Source organism: Notolabrus celidotus, chromosome 12 (genome assembly GCF_009762535.1).
Source record: "Notolabrus celidotus isolate fNotCel1 chromosome 12, fNotCel1.pri, whole genome shotgun sequence".
In the NCBI taxonomy this organism is placed as follows: Eukaryota; Metazoa; Chordata; class Actinopteri; order Labriformes; family Labridae; genus Notolabrus; species Notolabrus celidotus.
The window spans coordinates 25,089,179-25,105,760 of record NC_048283.1 but is presented as its reverse complement, the minus strand read 5'-3'; the positions used below and the strand labels follow the sequence as shown (position 1 = coordinate 25,105,760).

The 16,582-nt window shown below is 43.0% G+C and overlaps 1 protein-coding gene across 6 annotated transcripts in view; it reads left to right on the top strand.

The window, feature by feature from the left end:
• gask1a (golgi associated kinase 1A) overlaps nucleotides 1–16,582 on the top strand; it is a 62,921-nt gene that overhangs the window by 30,065 nt on the left and 16,274 nt on the right. For 3 of the 6 annotated variants that reach the window (XR_004633381.1, XM_034698533.1, XM_034698535.1), the window contains exons 2-3: nucleotides 7,325–8,428; nucleotides 9,537–9,974. Coding sequence is in view for 5 of the 6 variants with exons in the window: in XM_034698533.1 (XP_034554424.1) it covers nucleotides 7,325–8,428; nucleotides 9,537–9,974 (1,542 nt within the window). In the remaining variant the exon portion in view is untranslated. Of the gene's footprint in view, nucleotides 1–7,324; nucleotides 8,429–9,536; nucleotides 10,187–16,582 lie in introns of those variants that run through there. The other 3 variants (XM_034698534.1, XM_034698536.1, XM_034698537.1) reach the window with 2 other exon arrangements.

The window sequence follows — 16,582 nt, the reverse complement described above, 5'->3', positions numbered from 1 at the left end:
AAGTAAACTCCATCCCTTTAAACTGTGTGCGTGTGTGCGTGTGTGCGTGCGTGTGTGTGTGCGTGTGTGCGTGTGTGCGTGCGTGCGTGCGTGCGTGCGTGCGTGCGTGCGTCTCCAGCTGTTATCTCCTCTCTCTGGTGACCTTTGCTGCAGCCTTACTGTGGGTGTTTTCAATAGAAGGTGTTGAAGGCAGCAGAGTATCAACAACCCACTCTCGTGTTGACACGTTCACACTAAGCTGCACTGAGTCACACACACTTGGACTCTAATTAGCAATGCTCCGCCAAAACAAGTGCTAACAAAGATCGAGATGTTAAAGTGGAGATGGCGCACAGCGGGTTAAACAAGTGTAGTTAAACACAGCTCTGTGCATTAGTGTCCACAGGTCAGGTCTCAACATGGACTAACTTGTGCTTCAATTTATTTATACATTGACTCCTGGATGCAACAAAAAGTTAAGATAGTTAGTGATTCTGCTCCCTCCTACGCTGTTGTGGTTTTGCATCAGTGCTGCAGAGTCAAGATGTCAAAGGTCAGATCCAGACTCGCCTCCTGCTCTGATGTTGTCTGCAGAAACCAACACAATCATCTAATAACAGTCCCCGCAGCGGTGGACCAAAGAAAACAGATGCTTTTTATTTCTAACAACAACATGCCGGCTACAGTTGGAGCTTATTTGTTTGTTTGAGCTGACTGCTTCACCGAGATTGCTTTCACAACAAGGGCCGACCACATGAAGTAACACACGAGGGCAAGAAAGTAGGAATAACACTCAGATTTTATCAAACCACAAGAAGTTCAGAAGTTGCCTCTTCCTGTTCAGGGTCAAATTAAGGATCATATGTGCAGTTTACTGATGCAGGTTCATCTGGAGCTCTTAAAATAATTGTTTTGTGTTTTTCCACCTCTACATCCCTCTGCACCATTCTGCATTCTCCAATCAGTGCAGCGCCTCATTATCATGGCAGCTCGCCTATTCGGATCACTGCATTAGAAACTGAGAGGCTGCAGATCCTCCAGCAGGCTCAATAACTGCAGCCAGGTCCTTTGCAGTCAGCCTCCATCCCTCTGTAGCCTTCGGTAAAACTTCTGCCATATGAGCACCCCTGTAAGTCTCATGCATTACATTAATTTGTAGCATGCATCTGGAGTGCATCCTTCATATTTGGCTGATGGATCTCTTCACTTCTTTTCACCCGTCCACCATCCCGCTGTCGTCTCCAGATACTCAGGTGGCAACTTCTTCTTCAGTCAATAAACTTCCATTCACGTTCCTCTCATTCACGCCACTAGCGCAATCGTGAGGAGTCATGAAGTGGTGACATTGTGGGTTAAGTTGGTGGAGAAATGAGATTATATTGCCATAATTTCAATAAGAAGTTGCTCAGTGTGAAGACTTACATCAGACTTCCACCAGCTCAGTGTCCAGTCTGTCTCCGATCCGCTGCTGTCCGGCTCCATGCTCTCTTGTCTGTCAACATCCACCGGTTGCGTTTTCAGAACACAGCACGAAGGAGGACCGCCAGACAGCTGGAGTCATGTGACCGAAGTTTTCCCTCAGCAATCACTGAATCAAGGGTTCTCCTCCTCCTCTCCTCATCCATGTTGTCTTTATGGTCCTCTGATAACCTCTGACCTGTTGACTCCAGGCCTGGCTTCCCTCTTCATTACGTTTTTTTGTTGTAGTTAAGGGAAATACGATCTGGTGATAACACAGAGGGCCCGATCTACTAAAGGTTTGCATGTATAAAAACACGTGCAAACTTGATAGAGCACGCAAAGCAGATGTACAAACCGGGAGCACTGAGGATTGCATCTGTCAAATGAGCAAAATAGCACTCACTATCCATTTAGCGTGTTTGCCTTCATGAATATGCAGAACACATGCAGATTATCAGAACGCGCAAAATACTGGGAGGAGGAGATGCAAATGTAATCATTCAGCACACGCAATGGGATTTACCAAACCTAAAGCAGATAGCTGGCGGTGTTTTTGCGTCTATATTTTGCACGTTTGAAAGGCAGGCGCAAACTGGCACAGCGTTACGCACACATGGCTGCAGTCACTGTAAAGTTCATACACATGCCTGCAACAGCGGGGCTTCCAAGCATTAATCCTTTTTTTTACACACGGTTATCTCATTTTGAAGTCAATCACAGACATGAAGTCTAACAAACCAAGAGAACAACAAAAACATTAGGCTAATAATAAAACAACATAAATTCAAAGCAGTTCAGCACCACGGATAGCAACCGCATCATTCTGACACCCACTTTAACTGTTTCAACTAATGAGAGCACATGAGGTCACTGTATCAATAGCAATAAAGTTCAGTAAAATTGGCACAACGGCCCACAAGTTCACATACCAACCAAAAATCAACATGAAGTACTCGGACTACTCACCACTATTTAGACGAGCCGACAAGGGAGCCGGATACGGCCCTGGTGGTGATGCTTTCAGCAGTGTGTCTGCCCCCTGGTGGCTGGCTGCAGTATAGGTCAAAAAATTCCCACACCCGAATGCTGTGGTGATATGTAGTTATTATTTGACTGTTTTGTGTTCAAGGCCTCTTTTTCCTGAAAGTTTCTTTTTCGTTAGTTATTAGAGTTTAAAAAACGGGGTTTTACTTCCGGGTTTCCTTTGATTCACAGCCACCGTAGAGGGAAACTTCAAAGGACACACAGCGTCATATGATGCTATGCTGTAGGGCGAAGCTTATTACAGTGGCTTCAGAGGCTCTGGCTGCACAATGGCGGCGCCCAGGAGAGGGATTTTTTGGCTTCAGAACCGTACAACGGGAAGAGGCGGAGCAACGCTGTCCATTTTTATTTACATTCTATGGTCCATGATGTGCTGTATGTCCATTTTCTTTGCTCTGTCATTCTCAATGGACAACATTGCAAGTCCACTCAGTCTCTCCTGTCCCACCATGCTCCTCAAGGGGTTTTTAATTAGTTTTAACTTGGAGAATGAGCGCTCAGAAGTTGTGCAGAAGTGACGGGAAGGGTAAAAAATAACAGGAGGGCGCACACCTCACTGCTGGGTGGTTGACCGTGAGCATTTTTGCCAGATCCCTAACAGACTTTTGCTTTGGTATCTGGTACCTGAAAGAGGTTCTAAAAGAAAGCAGCTGGCCAGGGAAGATGGAGGGGATGTCCTGACTGTAGTGCTCACTAAGCCGCCAGGTAGCTTGGTGTAACTCCTCATCTTGTGCTTGCTGCAGTGTGTTGGGGTGAATTGCCTCAAACATGTTCACAGTTCCATTTAAGCTGGTGAATCTTTGGGACAGTTGCTGGATGATGATATCAAGACAGGCATTAAAAACGTTCACCCGAAAGTTGCTCTCTGCGTCAGTGAGGCGACTGTCTTCATCAAAGTGACGCCTAACTTTTCTGGCCCTGGTTGTTTCAAAACTGCGATCTTTTTCGCATCTTTATACTCATTGTTTCGGTTTACAGCCACAGTCTCACCTCTGTGATTAAGTGAAAAAAGATGAGTATACTAAGGGACATTATGAGACTTGAAGTAATGATTTGCTATGTGTAGCTTTTATAAGCCCTTTAACGTACGGACCAAATGTCGATGAATGTAAGTAAAATGACTTCTAACTCTCCTTGTAACGGCGCAGTGAGGCGGCGGCAGATCATCTTGCAGATTGCTGTGAAATCTAACCCAGAGGCATGAAATATAAAAAGCCATTTAGAGGTCAGTGGATTCTGTCAATCCTCTCAGCAATGATGACATTTATTTAGTGTGATTAACCAAAGTCTCACACAAAGTGCATTCAGTGGCATTAAATTGCTCAGTGTAGCAGCTTGGTCGATTGTGGACTGATTTATATTCATTGTGCTTCCTCTCAGAGATACTGTAGATTTCCGTGCTGCAGAAACATTCATGATTGCTTTAAAATAATCTGTAAGGTTAGATATCACTGCTTATATTCAAACCAAAACATACATAGTTATCACACTGGGATCTCAGTGCTTATATAGTGTGTGTATAAGATGTTGGGCTCCTCCAGCGTCGGCCTGGTTTAGGGCATTCCAGTCCAGCAGAGGAATAATGGGATCCTTTCACAGGTGGAGGGTTCTGGGAATGTAGTTAACGGCTCTCAGATGGTGAAGACGTCTCAAGGGTCTGAAACATTCCTTCACTCCTTCCGCGTTCACCTAAAAGAAGGAAAAGAGGGGAGGGAGGGAGGGAGAGAGAGTAGAGGAGGCAGGTATCTGGGTCATGATGCAGAGGAATAAAAACAGCAGCCTTTCACCTAGATCTGTAACTACAGGTGAGACTGAAGTGAGAGTAGTTTCAGGGGTTCATGGCTGCAGGGCTTTGTTACAACATTTGCGAAAGAGGGAGTTATTTGGATATATGGTCTAAGCTCGCTCTTCTGCTGTTTGTCTTTCCGTTGAACAGGAAGTGCTGACCCCTCTTTATGTAGGTGAACTTCCTGATTTCTGTTGCTTTCATGGAAAAATGCCTTTCAACATGTCTGAAATGACAGATTTTGTATAAGGAGCAAACTTGGAGTCTTAAAACTGAGCAAACATGCAATGCCTCCAAACGACCAGCAGGGAGTGACCCCACTTGTTTTGATTGTATAAAAGTCTGAGAAAATGAGCCAGCTGAGGCGTGGAGGTAGAGCAGGTCACCAAATAAAAAGATGTGACATTTTCACAAGATTCTGGGCCGCAAATCATTGAATGTGTATTAATGTAGACAACACGCCTCCATCTCCTCCTGTTGTAAAAAAAATTGAAGCCAAATTACTTCCCTAAAGTGCTCACAGAAGCAATCTGGCTAGTTGAGCCACAGGTCACGCCCAAGCGGCAACCTCCGGTCTCAAAATATGAAGCCAATACGGAAGTGTTATAAACTGCAATTAATTGAGAATCCGCTTGAGGCTGGCTGCAGAAACACCGGAAACCACATAGACAAGAATGGGAAAAAGACGATCTTTGCAGCAGAAATAAACATGTTTACAGCCTGGTTCTAAAAATATCTTGGCTATGTGTAGCTAATTTCTCTATCGACACACACTGTACAGGGGTGGAATTTTTTTCTGATGCGACGGTTCAGAAGATATTAAGATTACGACTTTTTGCCAAAATAAGGACATGACTGACTTGATTGACAGGTGGGACTACATAGCTGTTGGCTAGGAGGCTCAAACTCCGCCTCTTTACCACACACTAAGCTTGGTTGAGTTCAGCATTACCAGTATGGCTGCCGCTGACGATTGGCTTCCAAACAGCGCTCAGGAACAAATGGGTGACGTCATGGATGCTACGTCCATTATTTATACAGTCTATGGTCACGCCCCTTCCAAATGAGCAAACTCTGCTGTTATTACTCATATTGAACTGAGCACTGATGGCACTGATAGCAGAGTCTTTGATTTTCTTACATTCATCAGTCCTGAAACTCCGTTGTATCTCATATCAAGAGTTTCCTTCATGCATCATCTTTGATTTTGTTGTTATCTCTGGTGGAGCCTACATTTTTTTTTTCTTTAACCTCCTCTTTTCTTTTCCTCTTCAATCCCACATCATGTTTACTGAGCTTCTTTCTGCACATTGATATGATAACCGTTATCTTGCCAAAGTCTGTGATTAGAGATGCATCCCTATCCACAGTCCGTTTTTCAGCAACGGTCTTCCATCATTAAATAATGTACTGTTGCTATGCCAGAACCAATTTGAATTAACTTTGAAGACAGCCAATTAACCTCCCGGATAACATCCAGACAGAAAGCTTTGCAAAGCTGCCTCTGTCATCCTTGTTATAATCTCTCCTTACAGTTTGCATAAAATCAGATTTTGTATTTAACGCATTCTGGTTTCTGATTTTAGTTGGAGTAGCATTGTTCAGTAGTGTTTCAGTGGGCATTGTCTACTAACAGCAAACCAGTCCTGTGGGCAGCACAAAGGGCCAAACACACAAACTGCAGAGCAATCCTGGAAGCCATCAGCAGTCAAAAGTGGCTTTAATCAGTTTCTGTAAACAGTTCTCTGAGCGAGAATCCAACTTAAAATCCAAGACTGGGTGTTGTTCCTGAACTTTGACTCCATCTCAAGTTTGAGTGTAAGCAATGGCAACAGACAGGGAGGAATGTCATGGTCAGAGTTCTTATCACTACTTGCTCGAGGCAGACAATGGGTTCAGAGAAACTGCTTGATCCCTTGATTCATCATTATGATGTTCATTTAGTAAATTAAGTTTTAAAAAGACGATAAATCAGGGTATGCTTCAGGAAACGACTGCCTCATGATTTACAGGCAGCAACAAGTACGATCTGAAAACTATCTATGCGCATTCAAAGAGATGCTCAGGAGTCCGCTGCTTCTTTGCTTCCTAATTAATATCCCCTACAATGAATTGATAATGCAACTTACTATCATGCTAACTGATATCTGTGGTAAACAAAGTCTGCAAAGGCTCCGAAATGTACTCTGCAGACCACTATAGCTACATTAGCCTTTTATCTGCAGTGTTACCTTGAGATACTCAACAAATCTCAAAGTCTTTTGAAGACCTTGTGTGATTTAGTGATTTAGATGTCAGTTCATTAAGCAGCATCTCAGCTCTCTCTGTTTAAAGGCATTAAATGGAAGAAGTTCATAACGTGTCTGTACTAAACAGCCTTACTCAACAGTAAATAAAAAGCAGCACTTTAATAAAGCCTTAAATGAGTGTAGTGTAAGCCATATTCAGGCGGTGACAGAATACTCTGTGATGTATAGCTCTCTCTTTGCTTTGCATTGCATGCAGAAAGGAGCACTGAATTATGGGCATGCCAAAATCATATTGGTCTCAGCTGGATGAGTCCAATTCTGCTGTAAGCTACTGGAAACACAGAGCAGGCTGGAATAAGCTCTATATTCTGCTGCTTACATATTCAGATTTGTGCAGCATAAACAGGATGTTTCAGCTCTGCTCTCTCTTTGTCGCTGGATTCCTGCTTTTCTCTTTCATTTCCATTTTGGGAAATAAACACAGAGAAGGTCACACATCACTATTGTGATATCACAGAAGAGAACAGCATAACGTGCCAAAGCACAGTTTGTTTTTTCTGCTCCCTTCCCCTCGCAGAGTGTGAATCATGAACACAGTTTCGTTCTCATGCTTGGAGCCAGAAGAGTTCAGTGCAGCCTGAAGTTAACCCTGCACAAATCAGATCACTTGGTCCTGTTTAGTATAAATGCTATCTTTGTAAATTACAGTGCCCCTGCATATAATCATGGTTTTGTCGGTCTCCCTCTGACTTGGGTTCCTGTCTTTCTTTTTCTTTTTTTTTTCGTCTCTTGTTTTTCCTCCCAGGCCTGGCGAGTGTGGTCAAAAGTCTGCTGTCGTCAAAGATGGCTTCTCCTCTTGTCCCCACTCCTCCTTCTGTTCCTCTTGTCCCCTCTCCCCCTGCCTTTGCCGGACACTTACATTGACCGGCGGCCGTCCAGAGCCTTGAGCTTTAGTGGGGGGTTCAGATACGGCCATGGGATGCAAAAGGAGCTCCCTCCTGTTTTTGGCATCCGGCGGCCTCTCACTCACATCCACAGCGGGGCCTGGAAACTCAGCACTCCAGATGAAATGTCTAAACCTTCAGTGGCACCTAAGCGTTTCAGAGACGCTGCTGGCAATGACAAAAACAGCATCAAAGAGAGAAGTCACGCAGACTCACAAGGAAATACACACAGAAGCTATGACATTGCTTCTAAAAGAAAAGCAAGAGCAGGCGCCAGCCAGTATCCAACCAGTCATCACCATCCCTGTATCCTAGAGTTCTGTAACAACACGGGCCCAAAGCATGGAATTAAGCCAAGCAACCACAGGTCTGTGGTGAGGCACACTGCACAGACATACATACACCCGAAACAGAGCAGAGCAGCACGTATATCTGCTCTGGATACTATAATAAGTGACAGACAAGATGCAGACAGACAGGCAGACAGATGGGAGGAAAGACACACAAACACAAAAGCAGACACGCAAATACATGGCAGCCGTACAAGTGCCGAGCTATCTGAACATCACCGGGCTTTGAAAAAACACAGGCAGCTCTCTGGGAAATCTGACAAAGTCAATAAGGAGCAGCAAGCTGTGAAAAAGCCCCCCGGGGATCTTAAGAAACACCGTAATCTCTCTGAGGATCCCTCTGAAGCAAAGAGGAATCCTGGACCGTTAGACCGGAGAAAAGCTTCGTCCAGAGATGAAGGCAGCTGGTGTCAGAGCTTTAAGGAGCAGGACTCCTTAGACGGAGACCAGAGGAGGATCAGGATTAGTCCAGATCTCTGGCCTCTGCCCTGGCTCAGCGAGGATGACATCCAGAAGATGGAGCTCCTTGCGGAGGGAGAGGTGGTCAGTAAAGCCCGGGTTCCTGCGCATGGGCAGGTGCTCCAAGTGGCAATGGATCCTCCTGCACACCAGCAGGTACACATGCAAATAAGTCTTCCTGATACAGTTAGAAGGTCATCTGAAAGGAGGTTCAATTTTACAGATTTGTCTCCCGGGCACATGAGTTGTCTTTAGGTTTTTTACTGAACAGCTGCTTTTGATCAAAACTGTCAAAACACGTCAGTCACGACCTGTTAGAGTCTGTATATTTCTCCCGTCCTGTCAGGTTGAATAAATATTATTTATATTGCCTAAAATATCAAGCCTGTCCCTTTTGAGCTTTTCAAAGTATGACTCCTTTTCCTTCAGAGTCTTGGGTGTTTATCGGAGGGAAAGACATGTTTTAGGCTTTATTTATGCAGAGTATATAAACAGCAGTGGTATGATGTTGGATTTGTTTTTAATATATGAGTTATTTTTTTTTAGATTACTCCCCTGAATTGCTTCATCTAACAGCTGTGAGATAAGCTGCTATGTAACCTTTGGGGTTGGATGCACCCAATCAGATTATCCCAATTAAAGTGTTTGTGTTTCCTCTAACAGGCTCAGATATTATTTTAAGGGTCTGACAAAAGAAAAGATCTCTACAGACTTTATAATAAGGTAAAAAATAATTCACCCAAAATAGAAGTGACACCAAAAGTTACAGATATTTTTAAAATTGGCTCTTAATATTAACCTAACAATCTTTTTAAGTGTCTACTGTTTTTAATGCAGTGACTTCCACTTCAGAGTCAAGTCTGTTTTTAATGCAGTGACTTCCACTACAGAGTCATGTCTGTTTTTAATACAGTACTTCCACTACAGTCATGTCTGTTTTCAATGCAATGTCAGATTCTCTGATTAATTTAAGGATACTATGAAGTGTAGTTGCATAGCGTAACAAAAGGAAACAGTTAAGAAATAAGTAAATTGATAAATACAAAAATAAATGTAAATGAATACATATAAGACATAACTAATTAATACAATAAAAAAGAAAATAGAAATATCTAAAATAAATAAATAAAAGATAAATACCAATAAAAAAAGGGTAATTAAATAATACAATTGAAGAATTAAAATAAAACAGCAGAATATTTAAATAAATATAGAGTGACATTAAAATAACATGAAGTTATTTCATCCATTTATCTTTTCCCAGCAGCCATCACAGATGAAGGATCCCCCTCAGCCTGGACCTGTCCACAGATATCCAGAATCCCACGGTGAGCGCTGCCAGCAGGGGCTCTGCTCTCTGATCAAACGCACCGACGACTGGTTTGAAGTGTTTGCCTTCCACCTGGACCGAGTTCTGGGACTCAACAGAAGTCTCACCGCAGTGCTGAGGACTTTCCACAGTGAGATCTTACCGTACAGATACATCAGGGGCATCCCCAGACCGGTAGTGTGGTGGGATCCAGACATCGAGCACCTCTCTGATGGAGACAACGACCAGAACTCGATACCACTCAGCTGGGTCCAGTACCAGAAGCTGCTGCAGGCCCACTGTGGGAGAGACACAGACCTGAAGTCTCCACCCTGTGTGGGAGTCCAACACTCTGAGTGGGGGAGACTGGCTCTCTTTGACTTCTTACTGCAGGTATTTGTGTAAGGTATTTGAGGGATGTTTGCATGATCTTTTAATCATTTTGATTACCTTTTAATTAGAGAGATTTAATTAAAAGTGTTTGCATACTCAAAGGGGTTACAGGAGTCAGGATTATTAGAGGGAAGGCTCCTACCTGAGAGGAGGGAAGATTTAGAGACATCAGGCTGTTAATAACCGTCATTAAACTACATTACCAACAGGAATATCAGACTCAGACTGTTTCCTCTAAGGTTTAAGGAACAGCAAAAGAGATGATATGTTAATGGAACTACAGAGTCCCATCTGATTCTGAAGCCCTCTTTTGAAGCCTATCATCAGCGGGCGCCATATTCGAAACGCTGAACTCAACCTAGCTTCTGTCAAGCTAGTGTGAGGTAAAGAGGCAGGCCTTTAGCCTTTTCGCTAACAGCTACAGGGTGCCTGCCCCCCCCCCCCCCCCCCCCCCAGGAAATGAACTATTCCGACCTATGCTCCTATGCTGTTTTTTTGAACCAGGCTGTAAACATGTTTATTTCTTCTGTTAAGATCGTCTTCTTTGAATGGGTGTGTATGTGGTTTCTGGTATTTCTGCAGCGAGCCTTAAGTGGACGCTTGATGAACTACAGTTGTTAGCACTTCTGCACAGAACCCTGTATACAATCAGAAGGAATGGATCATTATGGTAAGATCTTATGGTAATCGTTAAAGTCTTTATCTGCATCAGGTTGATCCAGTTTTTCTTTGAATATCCAGGATGAAAGTGAGTCGGTCCTTTAAGCTAGCCAGCTGCTGTGCATGTTTAAACTCAGATTTTCCGAGCCGTAGCCCTCTTACACCGAGTTATCACCCTCTACTCTTTCCTCTTTGTCATTTCTTTCACCTTCCAAAGCTCAGCCAGTCTCCTCTCAGGGTTTTGATCTGCGCTCTGCGGGATGCAGCAAAACACTTTTGTATTACTTTTACATTGAGCATCAAAGCACACAAGGCATGAGGTTGTTTAAACCTTGTCTTTGATTTGCTCCGTGAATGGCAAGAGAAGACAAAGCAGACTGAATGGAAATGACTCATCTCTGCTCTCACACAAACACACATCAGATGTCCCCACTGGCCGAGCCGTTCCTTCTCGTCTGTGATCAAAGATTCAGCTTTAAGTGTAATTGAGATAAGATGCCGTCCGATTTCACACATCAGAAGTATGGAGCTGTTTGTAGCGATCCTCCCACTCTGCAGAAAGTTCCTCTCGTCCCTTTGAGGATTACACAAGAGATCAGCCACAGTTCAGAAAGACAGTGTGTGGTTTTAATCACACTGTATGGCAGTAAATACTCTCCTGTCAACACACTCTACAGTGATAAAAGCATCTGCTTCATTTCAAGCAGCAAACTGAGAACTTTGTGAAGAGGGTTGTGGTGGCTTGAATGTTAAATATGTATAGGTATTGATTACCTATAAACCTCTGCACAGAAGCTTCTTTTCATGTGCAGATGAAGTGTCTACTGGAGGAGAAATTACGCCCTGAGTGGACTGGTATTTTTTTTTTAAGACAGGAATGAAGGAGCAGCTCCAGCTGAACTAAGTGTACTCTCCTGTCTTTGTGTTCCTCAGAGTGCAGAAGAAGAATGCACTCAATGCAACACGGCTCAAACTGAATGCTTCTGCTGCTCTAATAAGACTATTGATCTGATCTGATTTCAGCAGGTTTTGATGACATGTCGTGCACAGATGTTCCATGCTCAGCGTGTTCAGAGACACAGCATCTGTAGTGTTGATTATACCAGCATGCAGTTGGTTAAATGTTCCACCTTTGCACATTTTCTTGAGATGATCCTGCAGAGTTTTATTAATAACTTCGGTGCAGGGGATGCCTCTGTCTCTTGAAGGGAAAGGGCCTCATTTGCTTCTAGATGAAGAGCGCAGTATCAGACATCATTTCACAACATAATATTTTGAATGTTTTATTCGCTAGATCTGTCTCTAAATATCCAGGATTTGCATTATTAGCTCAGGGGACCTTGAGTTAACCCACATTTTGTCAGTTAAATCTTTGCTTGGTTGTTTTTTGCTGCAAGACCCTTTTTTCAGAGGTCCCCTCTCCAAAACAAGCTGTATCTGGCAGTTTCACTTCAGAATAGTTTCTCCAAAGTTCCTCGATAGATGCAGGGCTTTAGGGGTTTTGCAAACAGAGTTGGCACTAATCCATTTGTAGGTGTTCAGCTTGTTTGGGGGTCAGGCTCCCTCAGTGTTCATGAATCACATGGTTCTTGCTGGTGGTTAATTAAAGCAATGGTTAGCCACTTATAAAAACGCTGAGAATCCTTACCCTTGTTAGCTCAGTCAGGACCACTTTTGTATTTGCATGCAGTAAGCTACTTTTGGTGGTATGGCTCTGTTCTGGGAGCTCCCTGCCCTTCCACATGCCTACGTGAAATGCAAAAGCCAGAGGCGGGGAGAGCACACCTCCCCTCTACATGAAAGCCAATGCAGGGAGAGCAGCAGCAAAGACCCCAGGGTACAGAACAGAGCGAGCATCAGTGATGATACATATGACACTGGTGGAATCAGACACAGCAGAAAGGAGGAGGTGGCAGGCTGAAGCAGTTTAAAGAGAACGCACATTTTGCTATTTGCTGATTGGATGCGTAGGTGTAATTAGCTGATGGGGCTGGCGGTCAGAGCTGCTGATGCTGAAAGTGGAGCTTGACTTTGTGACCTGCTTGATCTAATGCTATGCTCGATTTTGAATATCCAGCTGAGACCCAGTGCCTAAGGAAACTGATAAAGTGTGTCCCTTGAAAAACACTCTTCTTCGTTGTGATTTGCTGCTTTGGCTTAAACTGTTGGCCACTCTTCTCAACACTGCCCCACCCTGATTTTGGTGGTACTGCAATGCTAGTCTGTATCCATAAACTTCCAGAAGGCGTGCAAAAATATGACTATTAGTCATTAATACCTTTAAAATATTGAAAAATAGGGCCTGGGTTTATTATAAACAGTATTCTGCCTTTTCAGTTGAACTGAGCATGCATGTCTGAAGAGGAAACTCATCACCCTTCCTATCTACAACTAACAAAACAAACTATCTCTGGAGGCTTCACGAGCCGTCCTCACCTCTCTGCAGTAATAGAGTGAAGCGTAGAGTATCTTTTGTCGGAGTCTCTGAGTGTAATTAGATATCAGATCATTAATTTCTGACTGATGAAAAGGTAAAGAGGTCACAGCAGACCGAATCTGTCAGGCTTATTTCTACATAATGCTTCAACTTAATGAGCAATACCTATAGAGAAGAGGTGTGTGTGTGTATGTGTGTGCAGAGAAGAGTGTGTGTCCGGGTGGTATTGATGTGTCAGTGTCTGTGGGTATGGATGCGGTGATGTTACTTCAATTAAAAATCCAATACAGCTTCAGTCTGGATGCGCATGCATGTGCCTTTGTCTCCCTGAGCGTGTGTGTGTGTGTGTGTGTGTGTATATGTGTATGTGTGTATATGTGTGTGTGTGTATGTGTTTGTGTGTGTGAGTGGTTGTGCGTCTTCAGATTTACATTTTGAGTAGAGCTCGTTTATAAGGTGTCAGCTGTTAATGGTGGTGCCACAGTTATTTCTTCTCTAAACAACAGACGAGGAGAGAGAGTAACGAGAGGAGACTTTACAGATAGATAGATAGATAGATAGATAGATAGATAGATAGATAGATAGATAGATAGATAGATAGATAGATAGATAGATAGATAGATAGATAGATAGATAGATAAAGATAGATAGATAGATAACGTCCACTCTCACCGAGATCCGTTCTGACTTTTCGATCATCACCTTCAGATTCTGGATCAGATAAAAGCACATTTTTGGAAGGAAGCATCCAAACCTCCGAGAGCTTTCAAACGCTCGTCTCAGGAGTCCAAAAGTAAACACAGATATTAGCCCCAATTAGCGAGCTCTCTGCTGACTGCAAAGAGATCTTCTTTCTGGGAAGCATGCCAGTTGTCCAAGCTAGAAGTCGATTCATCTTCACACTTCAGCCTGTTTGAAGCTGATGATTTAGTATGTGGGAAGCTGGAGAAGTAGTGTCCACTGATTGTCTTAAACTAAATCATGACTCCTATCAACGTACGAGAGACGGGTTTAACTCACCTGATATAACATGCAAGAAACATCCTTGGAAGTAGATTTGACTCCACAGCAAGACTATTTCCAAACAGAGCAGGTCTAGACTGTACTCTATGTTCTAATATTAACAAAGACACAACATCAAGACAGGATAAGATCCAGTCCCATCTGACAGACAGGACTCAGTCTGATCTCATCTTAATCCACCATGAGCAGAGCACTTTGCAGCATTTAGCAAGTTACAGTGGCAAGGACAAACTTCCTTTAACAGGCAGAAACCTCCAGCAGGACCAGACTCATGTTAGACACATCTGCTGAGACCATGTTGGAGAGAGGGATAGAGGGAGATGAAGAGAGAGGGAGATGATAGTGGTGAGACGGATAGTAATAGTTATAGCAGCTGGAGTCTGGCACGTCCACAGCAGCAGAGATCCAGAGGAACCTACAAGACAAGGGAGCTCAGTGACTCCAGAAAGATTTATGGTTCGTAACTTTAATGGGACCATCAAAAACTTCTATTTTACAAATTATTTTGCAGCCCTTCTTTCCTTCTTTTTTTCCTTCATCTTCCAACTGGTGCATTTTCATCAGGCACTCGCTAAATACAAAAATGTGCATATAACAAGTTTCTTGTGCGACAGTGGAACCAGAGGTGTACGATGGCGGCCTCTGTGAGTGGAGACTCGTGCCTATGTAGATATACAATACTCAATCTGAATGAACAAAAAACAAAATGATTGTTATATTCAGGGGATTTAACACCACATTAAACATACTTATGAATATTATATTACATTTCGACAGTCTGATCTGTTAAATGTTGCTAAATTGTGCACACTGCTCCTTTAAAACCTTCGTAGCTTAAAGCTGTTAAAAGGATATCAAATGTGTGTTTATAAAACAAGCCCATGACTATGAGCTTTGTGTCTCTTATTTAATGAAAGATGAAAAAAATTCTCCTCTAATGAAAACCAGTCTCGCTCTTACCTGAACCTGAAGACCTTGTTTTAGTCGTAAAGAGAAGAAGTCCTTCAATTGCAGCTTTACAGTTACTGCATAACTCATCCCACTCTGTCCTCATACCTGCTGAATGATGAACTTGTTTTTGATGTAAGAGAAGAAAAGAGGGCAGAAGTCTGAAGAGTCTGGCACGTCCATAGCAGCAGGCCGTCTACGGCAGAGATCCAGAGGAACCTACGAGACATGGGAGCTCAAGGACTCCAGAAAGGTCTATGGTTAGTAACTTTAATGGGACAGAAAGAGTTAAATTAAGTGACGGGCAGACAGGAGAGAGAGTGAAAGACAGGATCCCAGTGTGTCAGATGACATTAATACATGCTTCTCTTGGCTTCTTGGTTTCTGAAATACTTATAACTTTTACTTCCTTTGATCTGAAACATTAATAATCTGATTAAGACGGGATGCAGGAATGAGGGTGTGTTGAACATTAAGAGAGCCCATGAAGTCCACTGTCACCCACCAAATATATGTTATCACTCTTGGCTTGAATCTAAAACATTGTGACCGTAAGAAACATCAGAACTATGACCAAGTCTCTCCAAACACAAGTTTAATGTGTACCTTATTTCAGAAGCAGTTGCCATCTAACCTTCAAAACCAAGTAGCAAGCAGATATGCAGCCCTTAGGCATAAGCTGAATAACAGCGCAGTCAGAGGATCAAGAATTTAACCCTTTATTGCACTGATAACATGCATCTGCTGTGATTCAGACAGAGCTACGAAGCATAAAAGTCAAAGCATTTAAATCAAATCTGGAAGCGTTAAGAGGACATTTGACCCCAGAGGTATGTGGTGGAAAGAGCTGCTCGTAAGAGACGAAATATCCCACCTGTGATTTCAGTGAGTTTAAGAATCTTACTTTGCAGTTGCACACCAAAATTTGCCTCTTGGACTATGATGAAGCACCTCTCTGCAGAGCCACAGTGCCATGAACACACTGCAGGAAACTCTGTTCATCTTAACGTCACATGATGAATGGCGTTGGAAGAGAAATGTTGACGAAGCTTCTCTTCAGAAAACAAACTAAACTGTACTTAATAATGTGTCATCTTGTGGCTGTAAACATTGTAAATTGTATTTGATGTGTTAGGATTCATGAAGATTGCTTTCAGTTATTCATATCCGGGTAAGTTTGCATGCAGACTTTGAAGCCACACACACTGTGAGAAAGGCAATAACAGGCTTCTAACACCAGAGCACGCACTCAAAGCTCCCCACACTAATCCCGTTTACATCAGTGGAAATGTTGTTGTGATTATCCAGAGGAGAGGCTGTTTGAGTTCTGCCCAAAGTTAGAAAATAAAAGTTATGGTTCAGCTCAGAATCCAAATTATTCCACTGTATGAATGTGGAATCTGTGTTGAATTATTCACAAGTGGGATGTGTCTGAATGAACACATGAAGCTGCACACTCATAGTGGTGTGTTTTGTTTGACCCAGCTGGTATCTCTCTGAGCTAACTTTAAATCCTTTATCCCATTGATTTATAGAGTCA